Source organism: Lynx canadensis, chromosome B1 (genome assembly GCF_007474595.2).
Source record: "Lynx canadensis isolate LIC74 chromosome B1, mLynCan4.pri.v2, whole genome shotgun sequence".
NCBI lineage: Eukaryota > Metazoa > Chordata > Mammalia > Carnivora > Felidae > Lynx > Lynx canadensis.
In genome coordinates this window covers 26,844,705-26,868,987 of record NC_044306.2, presented here as the reverse complement: position 1 = coordinate 26,868,987, position 24,283 = coordinate 26,844,705, and the positions used below count along the sequence as shown (strand labels likewise).

At 38.6% G+C, this 24,283-nt stretch overlaps 1 protein-coding gene across 1 annotated transcript in view; it reads right to left on the bottom strand.

The window, feature by feature from the left end:
- TNKS (tankyrase) overlaps window positions 1-24,283 on the bottom strand; it is a 219,173-nt gene that overhangs the window by 32,318 nt on the left and 162,572 nt on the right. Inside the window, exons 13-18 of the mRNA XM_030312270.1 lie at window positions 18,589-18,668; window positions 14,752-14,897; window positions 12,387-12,552; window positions 10,705-10,924; window positions 10,306-10,415; window positions 2,961-3,149 (exon numbers count right to left, since the gene is read on the bottom strand). Coding sequence (XP_030168130.1) covers window positions 2,961-3,149; window positions 10,306-10,415; window positions 10,705-10,924; window positions 12,387-12,552; window positions 14,752-14,897; window positions 18,589-18,668 — 911 coding nt within the window. The remainder of the gene's footprint in view (window positions 1-2,960; window positions 3,150-10,305; window positions 10,416-10,704; window positions 10,925-12,386; window positions 12,553-14,751; window positions 14,898-18,588; window positions 18,669-24,283) is intronic.

Genomic DNA, 24,283 nt, shown 5'->3' with positions numbered 1-24,283 from the left:
TATATTTTAAAACAGTAAGTTTTTCATTAAGGACAAAATGCATTCTGAAATTAGTCTTTGGCAAGTGCCTCATTATTGCCTATTGGTTTTTGATCATTTGTTTCCAGCCCCTGGCTCCAAAAAGTCCCAGCAGTTTCTTTTCTTTTTTTTTTTTTAAATTTTCTTTTTTATTTTTTAAAATTTACACCCAAATTACTTAGCATATAGGGCAACAATGACTTCAGGAGTAGATTCCTTAGTGCCTCTTACCCATTTAGCCCATCCCCCTTCCCACAACCCCTCCAGTAACCCTCAGTTTGTTCTCCATATTTAAGTCCCAGCAGTTTCTACAGGTAGACCTGGAATCCCTGTATAATTTTTAAAAAAATATTTCATCTTTTGAAGATCTGATGTACAACTTGGTGACTTCAGTTAATAAAACTGTATTGTATACTTGAAATATGCTGAGAATAGATCTTAAATGTTCTCGCTACACACACATCCACATATACGAGAGTTAACTATGAAAAAAAGTCTAAGAGTGTAGAATGTAGACTATGTTGACTTCTGGAATGTTTTTTAACACTACATGTGCATACAGCTGTTCATACTGATCACACAATCACACACGTATTTAAAGGAGAAGTTCATCTTTTTTTTTTTTTTTTTGAGAGAGAGAGCGAGCGAGCATGCACAGGTGAGCAGTGGAGGGGCAGAGAGACAGGGGGAGAGAGAATCTTAAGCAGGCTCTATGCTGTCAGCGCAGAGCCCGACTGAGGGTTTGATTTCATGACCTGAGCTGAAATGCAGAGTTGGATGCTTAACCAACTGAGCTACCCAGATGCCCCTCATCTCTCATTTAAAAAAGAACCTGTTGGGGGCTCCTGAGTGGCTCAGTCAGTTGAGCATCCGACTTCGGCTCAGGTCATGATCTGTTTGTGGGTTTGAGCCCCATGTCGGGCTCTGTGCTGACAGCTCAGAGCCTGGAGTCTGCTTCGGATTCGGTGTCTCCCTTTCTCTCTGCCCCTTCCCCTCCCTTTGCACTCTGTCTCTCTCTCTCAAAAAATAAATAAACCTTAAAAACATTTTTTTAAAAAAAGAACCTGTTGCAGAGTGTTAATTCTCAATCTTTTCTTTAGAAGGAGTTTCTATACTTACAGTATGTTTTTGTATACTGTTTAAATAACAACAATGATTTTTATTCATTGTGCATTATTTAGTGCACACTTAATAATTTAAGGTATAATTAAAATCTGGAGACTTTTTTTAATGTTTGTTTATTTTTGAGAGAGACAGAGCATGAGTGGGGGAGGGGCAGAGAGAGGGTGAGGGAAAATTCCAAGCAGGCTCTGAGCTCTCAGCACAGAGACCAACGCGGGGCTCTTACCCACGAATTGTGAGATCATGACCTGAGCTGAGGTCGGACGCTTCACCGACTGAGCCACCCAGGGGCCCCTCTTTAATCTGGAGACATTTTACAAGGATGCCACTTTAATTTGGCCAGCTTATTTGTTAACTTCACAGTTAGGCACAACTGCTGTGAGATTAGGTAGGAGCCTCCAAAAACAGAAAGCCATTAATTCCCTCCTCCGTGTGCCGCTCTTCCCATCAAGAGGTGGCATCTATTTCCCTTCCATTAAATCTGGGATGCCCCGCGGGTTTCTGTGACCAAGAGAACATAGAGGGAGTAATGTCTGAGGCTTTTAGTCAGGCTTTAACAGAAATGGCAGCTTCGACTTCTCTCCTAGAAGGCGTCTCCATGCTGTAAAAAAAGGTCAGGTTGGACTACTGACTCAGGAGGGGCTCCGTGGAGAGAGGCCCTGTAGGATGAACGGCCGCCCCAGACCCCGCAGCTCAGCCGAGGTCCTGGCTGAAGGCAGGTGCACGTATCACTGCCTCGCTGAGCCGCCGACCCACGGAACTGTGAGGAATAATAAATCACCGTTTTACTCCACTCACTCAGTTTTGGTTAAGCTACTAAGTGTTTTGAAGTGGTCTGTTACTCAGCAATAGATGTATGAAACAGGATGTGGCTTGGAAAAGTACTTCAGGTTAAAAAATGATAAATTATTGTGCATATTAATTTACTTTTCCATCTTCGGAAAAATAATATACTGCCTAGAAGGTAATTTTTCTTGGACTCTTTCATAGTCTCAGGTAAATGATCATGAACATCAGTTGTTCCTGAACAATATGCCAAATGTAAAAGTTAGAAGATATTTTACTAATGCAATTCTCTGAAGATATACGGTATGTTCTTCTAGGATTGTTTTCCCTCCCTGTTAGGCATGGCAAAAAGAATTAAGTTAGTGTACTGCTTAGCTTGCCTTAATAGAGTTCTGAATTATATAAAAAATACACATTTAAAAAATTCAGAAGGAAGGAAATTTGTTCTTATTCTAAGTGAAATACGCACCACTAAGGTAAACCTGCTGCTGCAAATTTTTTAAAAGTATTCATTTATTTATTTAGAGAGAGAGAGGACAGCACGCACGGGGGAGGGGCAGAGAGACAGGGAGAGAGACTCCCAAGCAGGCTCTGTCTGCATTGTCAGTGCAGAGCCCTCCATGGGGATTGATCTCATGACCCTGAGATCATGGCCTGAGCTGAAATCAAGAGTCGGATGCTTAACTGACTGAGCCACCCAGGGGCCCCAGCTCTGTAACTTAAAGTCATCTCTGAAAGTATAAATTTAGTTTTTTTTTAATCAAAAAAAATTTTTTTAACGTTATTTAATTTTGAGAGAGAGAGAGAGTAGACAGAGTGCGAGCAGGGCAGGGGGCAGAGAGACGGGGAGACACAGAATCCGAAGCAGGCTCCAGGCTCTGTGCTGTCGGCAAAGAGGCCAACATGGGGCTCGAACCCACAAACCGTGAGATCGTGACCTGAGCTGAAGCTGGACGGTTAACTGACTGAGCCACCCAGGCGCCCCGAAAGTATAAATTTGAAGCAATACTAAATAACTCAGAATGAAGACTCACCGTCGCCAGATCTAAAGGTGTCTGGCCTTCCTGGTTCTTCATAGTTGGATCTGCACCATGTGCTAGGAGTAGGGCACATAACTGTGTCCTTCCTTTCTGGGCTGCTTCATGAAGAGGAGTAAACGCCCACTTGTCTGTTGCATTTACACACGTGTTGTATTTTATCAGCAATGCCGCTATGTCCACATGCTGAGGAAAAACAAAGGATGTGAAGAGTGAAGAATGAGATTGGTGAAGCTCCATCAGGTACGCTTGTTTTATTTAACATTTCATTCCCTCTGTATCTCTATTCTCATCCTTCATAGAAGTTTCTTCTATTAAAAAAGGCCTACGTAGCCCACTCCTGTATTTTGGACTCCCATCTTTTCTCGCCCACAGAAGCTCAATTCTGCAATCACTCCTTTACCTGGTGACTCTTCCCAGGGGCTTTTAACATTTTTTATTCAGCCTTTCAACACGGTCAGGTCTATCTTAAAAACGAACACACGAAATGCAACTATTACCTGACTCCACGCCTCCTACTAAAGGTCTAGTCTGTCTGTCAAACCTTTCAAACAAGTGTTCTTACTTGCTTCTTTTATGTTCCTATTTCCCTTCTAGCCACTGCAATCTGATCTATTTATTGAAATACGCGTCTCAACGATTCTCCGTGTTCTCTCTTCAGCCTTTGGGAAAGGTAATGTAACATAACAAAATGACTTTTTACAAAACTTAGTCTGTCATGTCCAAAATGACTCGAGGGTGGGGGAAATGTCAGCAGCAGATGTGTTAACTGACAAACGGCGTGAGGTGCTCAGATGCCGAACTGTGACAGAGGAAGAATAGAAAAGAAGAGCTACATTTGAGAAATTGTGAAGGAAAAACTACTGGGTTTTAAAAAGACATTAACTACAAAGAAAGAAAGTGAGAGACAAGTCAAAGATCACTACCTCTCTTTTTGCAAAATTTGTCTAGAAGATTTAAAAAACAGAATTGGAACTGTTAACAGAAACTGAGCAGTTTAAGTGGGAATGAAACTGTAAGAAAGTTAAAGTTCACTTGGGGTAAGTAGTTTTTGAGGTAAAATATCAAAGTAATGATGTTCCGTAAATGGCTTGACACAAATGGCTGGAGCACAGATAAGGGTCTGTTTATTCACTCACTTAACGCTCTCCCACCACCTCCCCCAACAAGCACACATTGGTGAACACCTACTATGCGCCTGGCCCTGGGGGTAGGGGCCCCGGGGAGGTCTGCAAAACAAAATGTCTAGCTGATAGCTGCAGCCAGGTGATAAATGAACTCACTAAGAAAAGGAATTCAGAAAGATGATTTCAAGGGGGATAAAGCCTTGAGAGAACAACATTTGGGGAAAGGAGAGTGGGCGAAGGGTCCCCAGAGGAGACAAAAGAGGCACTGAGAACGAAAGAACTATAAAGAGGTAGGACTGCGCAAGGCAACGTAGGAGAAAGTTTCAAGGAGAGCAGTTTCTCTCAAATAGTTAAGTTCTACATAGCATAAAGTTTGTTTCTTCCCAAAAGTCCTCATAAAATAAGCTTCAGATAAGCAATTATGCAACAGTAATATTGATTCAATGATTGGGCTTTGAGAATAATAAAAATAACCTTATTCTTATAAACATATTTAGGGATGCTTAGTTTGGTTACCTACCACTAATGAATGCATTTTTGAAATTCATTTCAACTCCAATATTCTATAATTCTGTGCAACTGGCACATTTGTGTTCTTTATGGATACATTTCCTGGCATAACTTGATCACTTTTAATAATTAACTCAGAAGCACATTATCTGTTGAGACTAAAATTCTGACTCATGCTGCAGTATATTCAATTATCAGAAACTTTCGTAAGAATGAGAAGAGATGGGGAAGGTAGCAACAGAAATATCCCAAGATAAGATTTAGGCCACCCTTCTTCATATTTTCTATATGACAGCCTTTTGCTCTCCTGAAGACACTCACCTCAAAAAGAACAGACACTTTTTCTGAGGTAATATTAAAGCTTTTTAAAGATAATACAAGTACTTATTATTTCAGGAAAATAGTTTCAGAAAATAAAGAGAAGAAAATTTATTAGGAAAATACGAATGAAATAACATTTTTATTAAAAAAAATTTTTTTTTAATGTTTATTTTTGAGAGAGAGACAGCGTGAGCAGGGGAGGGGAAGACAAAGAGGGAGGCACAGAATCCGAAGCAGGCTCCAGGCTCCGAGCTGTCAGCATAGAGCCCGACACGGGGCTCGAACTCCTGAACCGTGAGATCATGACATGAGCTGAAGTCGGACACTTAACTGACTGAGCCACCCAGGTGCCCCAGACCAAGTAACTTCTAAGGACACTCTTGCATTTGCTCTGAGAGTACAAGAAACAAAATAGTAGTAAAGGAACATCATGACACTAGGGCGTCTGAGAACAAGCTATGTTTTGTGATCCTTTTGGGATTAGGAATGATACATCATCATTATAAAACTGATTCTAACACAAAAGATAAAAATAGGTACCAACTGTGGTATTATCCAAATTACTTAAAACAAAACAAAACAAAACAAAACAATGGGGCACCTGGGTGGCTCAGTTGGTTGAGCATCCGACTTCAGCTCAGGTCATGATCTCATGGTTCGTGAGTTCGAGCCCTGCATCGGGCTCTATGTTGACAGATCGGAGCCTGGAGCCTGCTTCAGATTCTGTGTCTCCCTCTCTCTCTGCCCCTCCCTGCTTGTGCTCTGTTTCTCTGTCTCTCTTTCTCTCAAAAATAATAAATATTTAAAAATTAAAAAAAAAAAAGTTTAAAACAAAACAAAAATCCCCCAAAACGTATCTCCCTTATTCAAAGGACGTATGTTGAAAAGGGATAGCTTTTTGTTCAGTTAACCCAAATCATGGAATAACTTCAAGCTTCTCTCCAGTAAGGTTATATGGCATTCAAACAATGCTTCTGATGATTCATTTTATTCTACTCCCATGTGTACTGGCAGGGTGATATAATTCGGTAGACTAATTCGCACAGGCTTCCAAAATTAGATAGTCCCAGGAAAACTACGTGTGTGTGTAAAATGAATTGTATACAAGTATATGGTATTTATTATTCAACTTTCTTTATATTGAATATGTAGTTTATGCTTGGAGAAACCAATTGCATGCTTGTTAAATTTGCTGACAGACATGTGAAAGGGCAATAAACAGGAAGGAGTATATTACTACCAAAGTAGATGAAAAACACAATTCTTAAGTCTTCTAAATAGCTACACCACTGGGACAAAAATAGTAACTGAAATTTAAGGCTGACAAATGCAATAAATAAGCTGCAGCTTAGTTCTATACCATTTATAAGAACAATGTACTGAACTGGAAGGTCTAGAAAAGGAACTGAACTCTGCTGGAATGTTTCCAGAAGAAAGAGCCAATTAAACATAGCTTCAGAATCCAGCTGAAATGCAGAACGCTTTAAATGACAGATACTATGTAAATACTGTGAGGGCCTTAATTTAATTTTAGAAAGCTGGAAATTAGGGAGAAGAGAAACATAGTTGGGCTCCAGTTAGAACCATTTAATTGTATGAATGTCATGAAATCCACCCAATATTATACACTTTGGACAAAGCACTGAAAAATGAAAAAGTCAGCAAGTTGATTTATGAGATAATAGAAAATCACATGCTTCACGGTAAATAAATATTGAGGTCTTACATTTGTTAATAGAAAAATGAACTGTCTCGTGTAAATGTATATTAAAAATATAAGGCATTATAATACAAAACACTGAACAAGATAATGTATATTACGACTAATATAAACTCTCATGAAATCTACACCTTTTATTTAAACTTCTTAAACTATGTGTTTCTCTGTTTAGAAAAACCGAGCTGGCAAAGTTCTTTCTGTATAAAATGGTTAAAGATATACAGACAGCAGTCTGAGCTCTCTAGAGGAAAAAAGGTAAAATACAAGTCAAAGAATAATTACCAATAAATAACAGCTTAAGTAGCTTTATGTAATTTCACAGACACCTCACATGATTATTTTATCCCCAGGCTACCAGTCATTATCTCCTACTGAAGCCAGTTAGTCTGCGTCGGATACTGAGCTGGTCAAGCACACACATTACTCCCAGGGCTGTGCAACGTAAAAGTGACATACAGCCCGTATTCTAACCAGTAGGATGGCTGTGGGGAGTGACTTATCTTATAATAATAGTTATTATCCCAGATTTTATAGTGCCTTAGGCTAGCGAATGCACTTTCCACATTCAGGGTCTCATCTAATTATCACAACAACCCTGTAAAGAAGATTTCAGCATCTGAGTTCTACTAACGGGAAAACTGAAGATCAGAAAGATTAAGGCACTTCCTGAAGATGGTTGGGTTACTGAGTCAAAGCCTAAAGACTAGATCCCAGATGTTTAGATCCTGAGTTCAGGTCCTTCCATTACACACAGCTGCCTGCAAGGTCTTGCTGGACTAAAACTCAAGAGTCATTTCTTGAAGAGCTGAAAATGGCAAAGTGTATAGTATCAGGGAGAAGCCATGTCAGCAGGGATTACTGAGTAACACTATACCCCAAACTACTCTGCGAATAGCTTTATTTTTAACTTAGAAGTTTCTATTTCATAGGAAGCACCGCAAAAATCTCCACAAAACTGTTATTTCAGGGTAGGGCAGGGCACACAGCCAGGACAGCTCAGGCATCACTGGGATGAATACAATATAACTAGTGTTTTGCCACTTTAATGTGGACCAGAGCCCTACGATTTCATTAAAATATCCAGCCAAGGCTCATTGTAACATGAATAAAAGGGGACTTTTGAAAGATAACAGATTTGTATACCCATAGATAATAAAAATATAATTCTACCTACCTTTTAGTTAAAAGACAGGGTAGCTTTGAAAATTTTTAGATTGTGTTTAACATTGGTCCTCGTTTTAAATGTACTAATTGAGATTGAGGTAAATACTGATTTGATATGGTTATTAACAATAGATAATACGGTATACCAATTGCATTAGATAAAATAATTTTGTAGAGCAGAGATTCTCAGTGGCGGGGATAATCTGACCTACTGCCAACTGGAATCACTGTGTATCATAAGGGATGCTACTGGGACATTTGTATATGCCAAAACCCTGGCAAAAAAGAAAGGTCAAGAAACCACAGGGCTAAAGTTTTTAGTGAATAACAACACATGGTCATGAACTCACAGATATTTGATTTTTGAATTCGTAAGTTGAATACCAGAAGGACTTTTAATGACTCAAAAACTCCACCTCCACAAGGAGGTAAAAATACCTACCATAAACACATTATCTAGCCTGTTAACATTCTTCAGTAGGATGGGACAAACCAGGTTGACCAAAACCTCTACCCACATGCTCTTTACACAGCCTGGAGAATTTTCTGTTCATTTTTGCTTTGAAAAATTACCTTCATTTACACAGAGCTTAGCAGCAGGGATGTGGTAACACACAGGATAACACGAGATGAGAGAATGAAACACAAAAATGTCCACTATTTGTCTCCCACGGAGTTAGAAGGAGAGAGCAGATGGATGACGGTGAAGTAAGTTCATGAAATGGCACAGGGGGCCTCTGATCTGGGCCCTGATTGCATTACACCTCCCCTCGGCTGATGGAAGATGCTTCGAGGGAACGTGAAAGAAGACAAGACTGACCTGTACACTGCACTACTCGTTAACCACAAGACAGATCACGAGACATTTTGATTCTCTCCTCACGCTAGTCACCACATGATACACGTGTAAGTAACATCTCAACACCTTTCTGATCAGAGAAAAGGTAAAATACTTGACTTTTCAAGGAAGTTTTACGTTCTCTGCTCTCTGTGACAGCTGTGAAGACTGTGACAGTGGAAGACTGAAGGGACAGAGCTTAGCCACAGCCACAATGTGTAAAATACACTGAAAAGCACACAGACCCACAGAGTCTACATACAACTGACCGTGTAAGTTTTACCAGGTTGGGGCAATTACTCCTTCTACTGCCACACCCATTCTTACTCCAAAGACTCCGCTTTAAGTTCTACTGGACCCATCAGTTTGATAAACTCTTAACTGAAGCTTTATCAAACAGATTAGTGGAATGCAGTATGGAGAGAAGGATCACGCTAAGAAGTGAACGTTAATCTCCAAACGGTATGTATTTGTAGTTCTAACACAGAGGTAAAGAAATTCTACATAACTGTGTAAGCAGATGGTAGTGGTAAATATTTAGCGTGTCTGGTCTTCAGGAGAAACGTATGCTGTGCAGTGAAACTGGGCATCTTATATGAAGGAAGGTTAAAATTCTAATAAATGTCATTAAAGATAATCATCTTTGCACAGATTACTGCAGCTCCAAGAGGATTTCAGTACTAATAATACATGCAGTAAATATGGTAACTTTCGATGAATTTATGTGACATTTGGAAGGATAATTTTCTTTCCTGTTTGTCCAACTCAAAACTAGACTGTTTGCTTTTCTTAAGAGTATTCCCACTCAGACTGTCATCTCTCTGAAATACAGATTTTTGCAGAGGGGATATGAGAAGACGAGGACATTCCTTATGGAGGGCAAGGGGGAAAGACAGTAAGAGAATATGGAAATCACAATGATTAGGTTTTACTTAATAGCTTGTTAGGCTTTTGCAAATCCGGAAACTGTCCTCATCAATAGTGATTGGGCATCTGTGGGTTTTTATAATCAAATAGGGATTTAGTGAATGAACAGATAAGCACATGAACATTCATCCTGCAGGATTATTCCTGTGTGATTCAGGCCTGAGTGGGCCTGGGTGACTTCCAGGCAGTCAGTTTCAACAAACATCATCAACACACTGCAAGACACTCCCCTTCCTCGTCCTCTTTCAGCTGATGATTACAGTTCCAGTGCTTGGAGAATGGCTCTGGACTCTCACTGTGGGGCTTTAGCTAGTCAATCAAATTCTACGAAACCGTATGTACCAAGAGCTGAACCATTTACCTGAATATTTTTAAGATGCGGACGATAAACAAAAGCAAGCATGATTTCTATGCCTGCAAATAAAAAGCCTCCTGGGTCTTACGGTTTCTAAAAGCTCTATCATCTGTAACAATAAATATTAAATGAGCTGCCATTACACACCTGTTACCGCGCTAGACAATGTGAGGAGAACAGGGAGCTGTAAAGAGCACGGCCCTTGACCAAAAAGGTAGTTAAGCTTAACTGGGAAGGCTAGAAACGCGCTGAACAGGAAGACTAAGATTGTCCTAAATTATGTTGTTGGTTAGATATCTACTTACTTCATGCACAGTATGCATTTGATAGAATAGTAAATGTCAGTGAAGTTTTCTAGACTTGAAATGTAGCATGCTCACCCCATAGGATGCTGCGTTATGAAGAGGAATTAAACCACCTTTGTCTTGGGCATTAACATCTGCTCCGTGCTCCAGAAGATATTCAGCTACCTCCAGGTTATTGTAGCCTGCTATTAGAGTGGAAGAGGCGAACATGTCAGATTAAAGAACTATATATTTCTATCTATGTATACAAATCACAAGGGCTGGAAAACGTGACGATTTTAATACTTTTTGCTCATCTGAGCAGCTGATACTACTCTCACATGACTAAGAGCCTTTATGATAAGGCGTCATACAAAATGAAGCCAACCAAAAGCATTTCACTATTTCTGTCCAGCGTCTCCCTCATCTTTCTGGTGAGCTGTATCAGGTATCCGAGCAAGCACCGTGAGCCTCAGGGGGGCTGGGTGCGCTCACCCGCCAGGTGCAGAGGGGTGGAGTTTCTGCCCTGGGTGTCCCTGCAGTTGATATTCTCTGGGGTGCAGAGCTTCTGCACTCTCGCCAGGCAGCCTTTCTTGGCAGCATCCAGTAAGGCGGCGTCTCCCCTCAGCAGGTCCTGGATGTCCGTGTCTCCCTCTTTTACCAAATCTAATGGTGTGTTTCCATCTCTGTTCTTTTTGGTTGGGTCTGCTCCATGCTAAAACAACAACGAGACAAAACCAAATGGGGTTTGTATTTTCTATAGTACCTTTCTTAAGGTCTTTTTAATTTTTAACTTCACCTTCATTCACCCAAAGAAAGGTATCTATATCCTGTATGCATTTTGAAAACCAGAGGCAACACCTGCCTTTTCTTTGTAAATTCCCTGCTCAGCAATATGGTGGATCAGCTTTGTAACTACTTCTCAGTGGAAAGTCTAAGTCTTAGGATCAGTGGTGACAGTGAAGTGGGGAAGGGGCTGGGCACCTTTTCTGTGTCATGTCATATACTTTCCCAGACACCACGCTGTCTCCGGAAACCCCTTTTCCTTTTAAGAGCAGCCTGGATATTACTTTTTGACCAGACTTTAATGACATAAAGATATTTAGTGTGTATAATGGGAAGGAAGTAAGAAGAGGAAGATACACCAGTGGAAAAAGTACTTGATTCTAAATGCAATCAATACCAAAGTCTGCTAATTTTTTACTGTTTTCATTTTAAGTCTTAACACCTCATGTGAAATTAGGTGTAGATGTATTAACAATGGATTTGATTTTAAAAGTTGAATCATCTACACCTATAACATGAAACGAATAAAAGTCAAGGACCTTTATTATGGGCCTGACAGACTGCTACCGGCCCACTGGAGAAATTCAGAATAAACCAAACTAGACAGTGAATTCACAGTGACCTGGAAGTTCTTTGTTTGTTTGTTTTTCCTGGAAGTTATTTCTTACCACCTAGTGAAGGTAAAAATGAGTATCAAATACATTATTATCCTTAAGACTCATAAAAACATATTTAATGGCATAAAGGTGGTGGGGACAAGAATTCTATTTATGTTTAACCAGCATAAGCTTTAAAAAAAAAAAGAAAACTACACAAATATATGTCTGATCATTTCTCACATCTTTTAATCCACAAAATTGTTAGTTTCATATAACTATTAGTTCCTACTATCTCGTTGCTTTCCCCCAAATTTATATGAATAACTTTGTTTAAAGATTACTTTGTATTTTAATAAAAATCTAATATCAAAGTTCTTATAAGACATGTATGTTTAATGTTTGATAATGAGCAATGAGTTTTGTTAATAATAATACAGCTACTAAGAAAAAAAAATCAAAGTTGATTGAAAAACTTGTTTCTCCTTCTACCATGTTTTCTGATATTAATACCACAAGTATAAGCAATGCAAACAAATGCAACTCTTTCCAAGACCTACCTTGATGAGTTGTGATGAAATGAACTCATCAGATCAGCTCAGAAAGATACTTCAGACACTATTCAAAGCTATGCAAGTATCATGTTATCACACTCAAACACGCCCCTAAAATAGAAAATGTAAGCAATCTCTACAGCACTTATTGTACTTAATAATTCACTGTGATGTAATTTTCCATACTAACTGAAAAGCCAATGCAATTACTTTATATTTTATAATTTTAAAAACTACATACTTTTAAAAGGAGCTTGCAGATTTCATATTTTCCTTTAGCTGCTGCTTCATGCAGAGGGGTAAACTTCCATAAGTCCGCCACATTGACAGAAGCCCCATGCCTTACTAAAAGTTCCGCTACCTCATAGTGTCCATATGAACAGGCATTATGAAGGGGCACCAAGCCACTAAACAAAAGAAAATTATTTTTAAGACATGTAACAGATCTTTGTGTTAAGATGATACTTATAATAAAAATGATGTTAATTCTTCTTTGGCAGTGACTATGATGAGCACTCACTTAAAAAGAAAGAATTCTCCCTGGGTCTTGAAGATAAAGTCACCCATTTCCAAGTAAGGATTAATAATTTCAAAAACACCCCTTTCAACACAAGGATTTCCCCTAGCCTCTTGGTGATGGGACAGAAATTTCACAGCAATCCTATGCTTAGAACACATACAGACAGACCCAGAGAAAAGGTTCCATCACAATATTTTTAATTAAGAAAAATTTTTTTAAGTTTATTTATTCATTTTGAGAGAGAGAGTGCAAGCAGGGGAGGGGCGGGGAGACAGAATTCCAATCAGGCTCCACCTTGCCAGCAGAGAGCCTGATATGGGGCTCAAACCCACAAACTGCGAGATTCATGACCTGAGTGGAAATCAAGAGTTGGATGTTTAACTGACTGAGCCACCCAGGCGCCCCTCCATCACAATATTTTTAATTCAGGTTTCATCCTGGTGATAGGGAGAGCAACACTACAAAGTGATTTCAGGAATAATTAACCAATAATCTGGTTTCACCCACTCAGATTTTCTTCCATTTGGGTTTTCCTAATGAAAATGGTATGCCTACTTATAAAATAGACAAAAAAATTTAACTAATTTACTCAGTCAAGTTCTACCTTCTGTCTTTCGTTTTTATTTCTGAATTCCTAATTCAGCAGTGGCTTCAATGCACAGATTTAATATTTAGATGTTAAACAATGAAAAGTCAAAATCCAAGTGATCCAGGAACTGTAGTATTTGGTGAGGAAAATAATGACACCAACCATAAACTCTAGTTGCATGAGAAATCTAGCCACCTCAGCTCATGAACACACTATTCTGAGACAACTCCAAGCTCTGGTTAGAAGGCAGCTGGCATTCTAAAAGGATAGAAAGCTGTTCCTATAAACAGGGTGCAATGAAAGGATAAGCTTAAGTTGCACTTAAAATATAACAAAAACAAGGTACCAAATGTTTTTTCTTATTTAGAGATCAGTACTTTTGTTTTTAATATTTTGAGATAAAAAATATTAAGTGCTGGGGCACCTGGGTGGCTCGGTCGGTTAAGCGTCTGACTTTGGCTCAGGTCATGATCTCTCGGTGAGTTCGAGCCCCGCATCGGGCTCTGGCTGACAGCTCAGAGCCTGGGGCCTGCTTCGGATTCTGTGTCTCCCCCTCTCTACCCTCCCCCTCCCCCACTCATACTCTGTCACTCTCAAAAATAAAAAATAAAATAAATAAACATTAAAAATACTAAGTGCTAACTACAATGGGCAGTAGAAATAAATGTTGGTTGCTCTCCAGTGGACTACAAAACTTCAAGTCTGATGTATCCCTTTTAAAAGATAAATGCATAATGGTTAATTAAAGTCTGAATTGTGTGGTTTAATTCTACAGTACTCTGATATGTAATTGCACAGAAAAGTGCTTGCTTATTTCTATTTTGAGATGATATGAAATTAACTCAGAATATGGAAGCTCATTTCAGTTAAAACTTCCTTCTTGCATCACTAAATAGTTGCCATGGCTGCTTTAAACTCTGACTAGATAAATTAAAATAATTTAGTAAACTAACATAAAAATACAGAATATCTGAGTTGGTAAAAATAAAATTATGTGTCTATTAATAGCAATGACGTTGGGATGGATGGCTTCTTTTGGAAAGAGATTATACATTTTTAATAGCAAAAAAAAAGGACACAATAAATTGTAAACTATATAAACATATTCATACAATGCAGTAAAATACTATGATAGGCATTAAAAAGATGAGATGAACAATTAAGTACTGATATGGAAAGCCACTCAAGACCTATTTCTGGGTGAAAGAGCAAATTACAAAGCAGGCTGCATGGAATGGCATCCGCATTTATGTTAAAAAAGAGCCCGACCCCCCACAGCAGCATTCCCGCTGCTTTTAAAAAGTCTGGAGGATTACAAAACAATTTTTATCTAGAAGGTGGGGTGACAGGAATTTTCGTTTTCTATACTGTATGTTTCTATTAATGCTTTAGGTTTTAAAAAAACATGCATGACTTTTTTAACAGGGAAAAGAATCTGAGACTTCAACCACATTTTAACAATTTTTAAGTCCCAAACAGCTCAATTCTAGCACCTACCCTTTGTCTTTGGCGTGGACATCGGCCCCGTGGTGTAGGAGGTACTCCACAACAGACACACGATTGTAGCCTGCTGCAAAGTGTAGAGGTGTAGAATGCCGACCCTCCAAATCTCTGCAATTCACATTTTGAGGGCTGCAAAGTTGCTTTAGTGACACACACACACAAAGGACATTAATATTTATTCATAGGTTTTGCTCCAAAATACCGCAGGCATCTTAGATAAACTGTAATTTTCTAATGAATATCTATTTCCAAAGATTAGATCACGCAAGTGATGTTTAAAAATCAACACTATGCCTGGCTTCACAGTGTCTACAAATGTTCTTACTGTTTACAGAGCAATTTAATCTTTTTTTCATCATTTCCTGGCCAAAATCCTAATCGAAAAGAAAAACCCGGCATAAAGCAAGGCTTTCCAAGGCAAATGATGCCTTCATTTTTCATCCTCACAGGGCGTTTCTCCCTGAGACTGACTGCCACAGCGCGTCTACGGTCCTGCACGCGGTCGGCCACTCCTTCCTCAAGCAAGACCGACCCTGCTTGACTGCAGAACCACCCAGAGATCCTGGCTCTGCGGACATGGCAAGCAGAAAGCCTCCAGAAAAAACAAATTCTGCCTGGGCCACCCACTCGGCCCCCTGACCCACTACAGCAAAGCCGGGCAGTCACCAGGGCTTGAGCTGATCTTTGGGAGATGTCCGTCTGACTCATAGAGTCAGACTGATTTCAGTCATGCTCTAGTGTTTCGCCTTCCCTTTCGTCTCCTTCCGAATGCTACTGTCTCAGCACAAGCTCCATTCTGTCTGCTTACACGGCAGTGGGAAGCAAAGAAAGGCTGGTGGGCTGTGCCACTGTGCCACTGGCGGTTGGCGATGAATTATAATAACAGTATGTGAATAATAATCTACAGTTTATTTAGAATCTCGTGTTCTTTCAGTGAGAGAATTACTGTCCGTGAAGGGGCTCATCATCTCCATCTCACAGATAAATACACCAAGGTTCAGAGAGGCTAAGTAGCTTGTCCTTTTTCATAGAGCTGGCAAGGCAAAGGTACAATGAAGACTCAGACCCGGTTTTCCTGATTTGTGATCTCTTGATCTTTCTGCTCGATCCCTGCTTACTCTCTTAATTGCCCTCGTTCAGGGAAGTGATGTGAAGAAAGGTAATAGAAGAACAGTCAAAAAAGCCGAGACAACAGTGACATTTTCTAGGCTACAAGGTATGACGGCAGGACTTTCCAGGCATTTGACAATCTTGCTGCCACTCCTGCCACTGTAATGAGCTACGATAATATAAAAACTAGGACCTTGGAAGGCATCTGTTTCTACGGATTTACTGACGAGGCGCCTTCAACGTTGGTAGAGTAGAAACAGGGCTTTTCAGGTGGTACAATGCTTACATGACAGAAGAAAGTCTGGGCCATAAGGGAGAGCCTACGATCTCATCAGTTCTATGTGGAAAAGCCCCAGACTCTAAACTCCGAGGAGCCACGGTCATCTGGCCAGGTCATACATCTTATCCTTTCACGACAAGTGAATCTGTGGCTACATTAATACATATACTATAGAATCAAAAAACAGAATAAACACATAAAGTAAAAAGAAAGGATACAAACATTGGTAGCAAACACCTTCTACTGGTGTCCTATGTGATGAAAGCTGCTTCATGCTGCTGCTGGTGGCTCTTTAGGCTGTTATACTCTAAATTCACTTTTTTTCCATGCAGAGAATATTGGCAAAACAGGGATGAGGTAGGGAATAAAACACAACTCATTTAGCCAGGTCCCCAAAATAAAAGCTCATTTTGCTTATTAAATATTTGATATCTAATATTTGGAAGTTCTTCATTCTCTGTTCCATTTCACTTTCTTTTGAGTGCCAAAGAATTTCACATCTTTCTCACCTGGTCTCCATAGTTTCAGTCAAGCTGTGTGCTTTACTCAGCAGACAGCCTTGCCTCTAATTCCTAATTTTAAAAAATACTTTCTGAAGCCTATAGGGAAAGCAACCTACCACACTTAATTCTCAGTCTGTCCTTTGCTTTTTTTCTTCCACTTCCATTCCATTCATAAAAAATTATTTGGCCTTTACTGTGAATGGATTGTTTCAGAAACCTGAAAGCTGTGATATATTTGCCTATCAGTACATACAGAACATGTGGAATTAAAAACTACATATTCGGGAAATACTAAACGATTAATTTAATGATAATGGGCACATGTAGTAAGTCTGGAGCCCAGATTATCAATGCTGTGATGCAGAAAAGGAGTCCTGATCACTTTTCTATTTAAAGATTTTTTTTTTTAAGTTTATTATTTTGAGAGACAGAAAGAAAGAGAGTGCAAGAGGCAGTGTGTGTGCACACACGAGCAGGAGAGGGGTAGAAAGGGAGGGAAAGAATCCCAAGCAGGCTCAGGCTCTGTGCTGTCAGCACAGAGACCAACACAGGGCTCGATCCCAGGAACCATGAGATCATGACCCGAGCCGAAACCCAGAGTCAGACGTTTAACTGACTGAGTAACCCAGGTGCCCCTAAAGATTTTCTGTTATTAGGATACATTTCAAATGACAAGAAGTATGTAATTTTAATTATGAAAATAAAAAGTATATAATTTTAGATCTAAGAGAACTTTAAGATTTCTCCCCAGTGGCTATTACAACTGAAATTTACTATTTTTTCTTTAAATAACTTAGATGTTCTTGTAAGATGGAAGAGATGTTAGAAATGGCCACATACTGAAACAAAAATAAAATTTCTGCATATTTATTGTCATTTTCAACCAGAAAGAATGCTAAAGGTAGTTTGCTAAAAATCACAAAAATAGAGTTTGCTTAATAAGTGACAAACTTTAGTTTGTAAAAAATAATGTTACAACTATCAGTCCCAATTTCACATTAGCCTTTCTTTAAAAGAAAGAAAGAAAGAAAGAAAGAAAGAAAGAAAGAAAGAAAGAAAGAAAGAAAAAGAAAGAAAGACAGACAAACGAAACCACAAGACCAACCCCCAAACAAGAACAAAATGCCACCTCTTTCTATCACCCCTGCATGAGTGGTTACAGATAGGAAGTGTATTTATTCATTTAACGTTTATTCATGTTTGAAAGACAGAGAGAGAAAGAGCACAAGCAGGGGTGGGGCGGAGAGAGAGGGGGACACAGAATCCAAAGCAGGCTCCAGGCCCTGAGCTGTCAGCACAGAGCCTGACGCGGGGCTTGAACTCACGAATCGTGAGATCATGACCTGAGCCGATGTCGGATGCTCAACCGACTGAGCCATTCAGGCACCCCGGAAGTGTGTGTTTTTAAAAAACATATTCAAGATCAGACTATTATTTCATATTTGAAAAAAATTAAATCTATAACCATGTTTCTATACCACAAACAACGGCTGTTAAAATTTTCCTGGCAAGCAGAGTTACATAGAAAAGAAAATCCATCCTCTGTACATAAGTAATTCCAAATGGTTGCAGGATCATAAGAATGCTTTTCTAGAGCAATTGTTGAGAATCTCTTGGAAAAGTTGAAGAAACATTGTTTTGAAATTTATTGTACTATTATCTGGGCTTGAACTAGCTTAGAAATTTATGAGTGTGGCCAAAAGTAACAGTTTCATTAATATAAGTGAAAATAAAAGAGCTTTCATATAATCAGAAGAAAAGTGACTAAAACTGGTTTAATGGATATAAAGCACGTACTAGGAAATCTTCCTGGTTTATGGATCGACTTTGTTTTTCCCTTTCATTGTTTGGATTTGAATGGTTTCACTTATAAGCTTAAAATGAATTGGTTAGCAAAGTTCAATAGTGCCACCCAAGATGTTAAAAGCACTGATTTACCTTCACAGTTTCCAAGTCTCCAGCTTTAGATGCCTCTAAGAGTCGATAGTCAACATCAGAAGTGCGTATAGGTGTACTTTCTGAATAAAAGAGAGGAGAGATTAGTGTTAGGTTTTAAGGAATCACAGAGTTAAGAAGGAAAATTACTTGGTGAATGGAAAGAGGGATTAAGGGGTCAGAAATTCCTGAGATATAATCTATGGATTTTCTAAACCGTTTTCAGATGAGAAAAAAGTGGCTTCTTATTTCAATTTACATCCATCTCATCCTAAACCACATTAAAAAAAAAGTATTTATTCTGAGAGAAAGTGAGAGAGAGAGTGGGGGACAGCGGCTAGGCACAGACAGAGTGAGAGAGAGAGTGGGGGATGGGAGGGTAGGCACAGAGAGAGTGAGAGAGAGAGTGGGGGAGGGGGGATGGGCACAGAGAGAGAGAGAGAGAGAGAGAGAGAGAGACAAAGAGAAAGAGAAAGAGAATCCCAAGCAGGCTCTATGTTGTCAGCATAGAGTGCAATGTGGGGCTTGAACTTACAAACTGTGATATCATGACGTGAGCCAAGATCAAGAGTTGGATGCTTAAGTGACTGAGCCACCCAGGCACCCCCATCCTAAGCTACATTTAAATAAATTCGAAGACACATAAATCCTTCTCTGTCCCTACTATTCTAGCCTTCAAATCTTCTGGCCAAAACTTGGCAAAAGGGAATAAAGAAACATAGAACACAGTATCAAGAACATCTTTATGATACTTTGGTCTTACAAAGTGCTTTCGCAAAGCTTTGCCATTGATTTTGTTGTGCAAACCTAGGGGAGCCACTCAACTTTCAGTATTCAATGTTTAGCCTTTTTCTTTTTGGCCTCAACTTCCTCAATTTGAAACAGAAATACTACTCCCAAAATTAGTGATCTCAGAAAATATAATCAGTGTACTAAAATTCACATTAATTCACATTCGTTGAATGGCTTCAGGGAAACGCAATAAAAAATGTCTGTACAATTGGGAGGTGTGACAGAAATGCCAAATGGAATATAATTAGATTAGGCCATTAGGTCCAGATGTATGAAGTTAACAGATGAAGTGTTTTGATTAATATAAACCAAAAATTCATTACACGTTGGCCCAAATAAAAAAATTTTTAAAGAAAACAATGTACAAATATGTCACTCAAAATATGTTTGTGGACATTACGTTGGCCTTTCTACTGCACACGTGTACACACTCATGTAACACAAAAGGAGTGAGTGAAGTCCACGAGACCTGGATTTTAACAGTGATGACGGACAAATCACTTAATAGCTTAGTTTTGCACCTATAAAGTGAGTGTTGGGTTCCCTTAAATCCTCTTTCAGATTTAAAATTACATTATCTTTTGATCAAAGATCCTTCCTTGAGTCCTCTGTCTACAGGGAAAGATGAAGTGATACTACGAAAAGGTTTTAGATTTTAGAAGAAACAACTTCAGCTCTTTCTAAAGTGCTTCATTCAGGAAGAGTGGCTTTTACAGCATAAGTTTTGAGAACTCTTCCATAAAAGATAAACTGTGTTTATTTAGTCATATTACTTAGCAGATAAAATGCTAAGATTAAAGGGAGGAGAGGAAAATATTTCATTTAATGAAGTACATTTTTGAAACATCAATAAGTATTTTTCTTTAGACAAGAGCTTATTATTCATTAATTTGTGGAACTGTCGAGGAAAGAAATCAAGTCTTGCTCGTCTTCAAGGTCCTTTTCACAGAGAACATTCAGAAAGCATTTGCTGAACTGACTTCCACCATGCTATTTTATACTGGGGTCAGTGTGTCTGGCCCACCATCACTCTTTCTTTGGCTGCCTTTATCCTGTTCTTTGTTGTCTCATTTGCCTCCTTTCTCGGTGTGCACGACTTCGCTGCATGAATGGGTGAGGGAGTCGGTGTGGATATTATGTCTCTGTGACAGTAATTCTTGCAGCTGGCAGAGCTCACGGAAACATCCTTTGGATGTATATAGGTAATATTTCGCAAAGTGAAATGACAGTTGTTTATGTATATAGAGTTAGAACTTTGGATATTTTCAGACTCTAGCATTTGAGGGATACTGCTCGTATGGATAAGTGCTTTCATTCAATGAATTATTTGAAATTGGCACATTGGTCTTGATACAGACTACTTGCAAAGGGTTATAATTTTACAATCAAGCAAAAATTTTTATGCAAATATAAAAATCCCTCTGAGAACTATGGAGAAATTCTTACTCCTTGTCAAAGAGTAGAAAGTAGTTATTTAAAGATATTGATTAATTACTATAGAAATTATAGACCTTTGCATCCATTATAAATCCTGAACAGGCTTAGAACAGATTCATTTCTGGGAACAAAGTAGTAGCTGAAAGGATATGTATATACCCAGGAGCTTTGTACAAAGAGAAACAGAATTAAAAGAAGGATATAAAAATGAAGTTAAAAGGGAACATAGGTAAAATAAGAGTAGCTGATATGCAAAGTACTGTATCAGTAAATTCCTTTATGAGCACATTGGCTTTTTCAGAGTATGAAATTAAAGATTTCACTTAGAGTCAAAGGCTAAAGATAGGCTTCTAATTTTTTCTCCAATTCTATTCTGGCTCACCAGAATTTTAAAAAGAAAATAAAAGAGAAGAAAAGAAAAGGAAAAAAAAAAAAGAAAAGAGAAGAAACCCAAACTGAAAGTTCCAAAGGTCAGAAGGCAGTTTGCTATTAAAAAACAAACAAAACAGAACAAAAACAAGTCTCCTGTAGACTGGCTGTCACTGGACTGGCCAGAAATAAGTCTTACTGACTTATTTCAATGTGCAAATGTAAGTGGGGATTTCAGTATTTAATTTAGCTCTTATAAATCTCCAAATCCTTACCTCTATAAATGATTAGGTAAAAGTAATGGAATAATCATACTGGAATATACAGTCAGAATAATTCATTCTAGGGCACCCGGGTGGCTCTGGTTAAGTGAGTGACGTCGGCTCAGGTCATGATCTCGTGGTCCGTGAGTTCGAGCCCCACGTCAGGCTCTGTGCTGACAGCTCAGAGCCTGGAGCCTGCTTCGGATTCAGTGTCTCTCTCACTCTCTGCCCCTCCCCTGCTCACACACTCTCTCTCTCAAAAATAAAGAAACATTAAAAAAAAGAATAATCCATGGCAAGGTCTACCCTAAACATACTGTTTAAAAGAATTTATCTGTGATGCTGGATATATTCTTTATCTATGGTAATATAGTAGCCACTAGTCATATGTGGCTAGGACAAATGATGAACAGATTTAAAATTTTTATTTAATTTTAGTTAATTTAAATTTAGCCACAAATAGCTAGCAGCTACTACACTGGACACAGCAGAATATAGAGAAAGCAGGTCTGGAGAAAAAAGTCAAATCTTCTGAAATCATGTTTTAAAATTCTGGTTCATTGGGGCGCCTGGGTGGCTCAATCAGTTAAGTGTCCGACTTTGGCTCAGGTCACGATCTCAGGGTTCGTGAGTTCGAACCCCATGTGGGGTTCTGTGCTAATAGCTCAGAGCCTGGAGCCTGCTTTGGATTCTGTGTCTCCCTCTCTCTGCCCCTCCCCCACTCGTGCTCTGTCTCTCTCGGTCTCTTTCTCTCTCTCTTTTTCAAAAATAAACATTAAATAAATAAATAAATAAATAAATAAATAAATAAATAAAATTCTGGTTTATAAAAAGCTGCTGACATTAATTTTGACATAAATACTGCCAACAGTTTACAATTCAAACTTTATTTTATTTTTAAAGTATTTATTTATTTTTAAAGTATTTATTTTGAGAGAGAGTGAGCAAGCGCACAAGTGCAGGAGGAGCACAGACAGAGAAAGAGAGAGAGAATCCCAAGCAGGCCCCGCACTGTCAGTATGAAGCCTGATGTGGGGCTTCAACCTATGAACCATGAGATCATGACCTGAGCCGAGACCAAGAGTTGGTTGAACACAACCGACTGAGCCACCCAGGCACCCCTAATTCAAACTTTATTAATGTAAACTATTGGCAATTACTGACTTGAGAGCTGGAAGTGCAGGTTTCTAAAAGTGGATCTTAAACCTGGTATCAACATTATTAGTTAAATGTATCTTCATAAAAATGTTACCCAGAACACAACTCCAATAACCTGGTATACATCCTATATGACTGATGCATTCTTTTAGGAGTCATTAGAGATATAAACTGGAATTGGATTAGTAAATTTAGGTACAAGCAAAAAGTCCAGCTAGTACATGGTCCACAGACTATAGATACTCAGTTGCTCATAGAAATATTAATTTAAAAAACTGTATCCTTGGGGCACCTGGGTGGCTTGGTTGAACATCCAATTCTTGGTTTCAGCTCAGGTCATAATCCCAGGGTCTTGAGCTCAAGCCCTGCTCAGCATGGAGCCTGCTTAAGATTCTCTCTCCCTCCCTCCCTCCCTCTCTCTGCCACTCTCTCCCACTCGTGTGCGTGCTCTCACTCTCAAATAATTAAAAATTAAAAAAAATTGTCTCCTCTTCCAAAAAACAATTCCCATTTCAAAACCTTTCTAAGGGCAAGATTTTATCATATAATTCTACTACTGTATTATTTTTCCATATCAATAAAGAATATTAAGAATTAAACCAAAAAGTTCTGGCATATCCTATGCTAAGCATTTAATTACCTATTTAATGTTTTATCTTCCAAACAAACTTCTAAGAAGAATTATCAGAATAATTGAATAAAATATTTCATTTGTGATTCAGTATTTAATTTTATCTTTTACCAGAAGTCATATACTCTAATTGCATTGATTTAGAAGACATTTAAGAAACATTAATGGATCAAATCTGCCTAATTTATTCAATCCTTTCTTCTCCATTTTGTCAATTATCTCTAAATTATGCGTAGTATTATTAAGAATTTTTAACGTGATAGCTATCTGTTTGCCTGATTTATGGTTACAATTTAAAGAAACTAACTGAAAATTCAGCACTAAATGGTTCTTGGTAAAAAGCAGAAGAAAAACATTTAGAATGTTTGAACAAAAATCACACCTTTTGGAATTATATTAGAATTTACTGGGAAGGAAGAACTATTTCTTAGTCAAAGCATGATTACCTTCTTTAAGTAAATGTTCTATTGCTCTGTAGAAACAGGAAGTTAAATGAAGTCATGTTTTTCATAGTTTAAGCTTGAAATCCTATAACAGGAAATTTCATTCCTTTACGATCTTATTAGTTTTGATAGTAAAGGTGTCCTAGATAGGGCTTACTTCAACTCAAGATCAACCATCTAAGACTGAAGTTGAACGATACTACCTCCCAATGAATTAGCCTGAGGAAAGTAAATCCTAACTACTAGCTCTTACAGTGCGGCACACTCTTAGGGGGTTGGTTAGCTCTGATTCAGCTCTAACACATATGAGCTCCACAAGTCTGGAAAGTTCCCTATTTTAGTAGACAGCTGTGATGCTCAACTGTGTTGTACTTTTGGGGGGTCTTTCAGAAATCTGTGGGGTATATTTTTATCTTCTAGTGTAGTTTTGCCCAAGCTATTACTATTACAATAATCATAAATTATTTTATTGTAACTTACTGTCATTCCTTATATTATAGTTAGGGCATCTAATAGGAGTTTTTAGAAGGTAGCTGTGAAGGTAGGTCACATTATTTATACATTTCATTTCTGTATAAGAAAAGGGGATGTTATAGAATATTCAT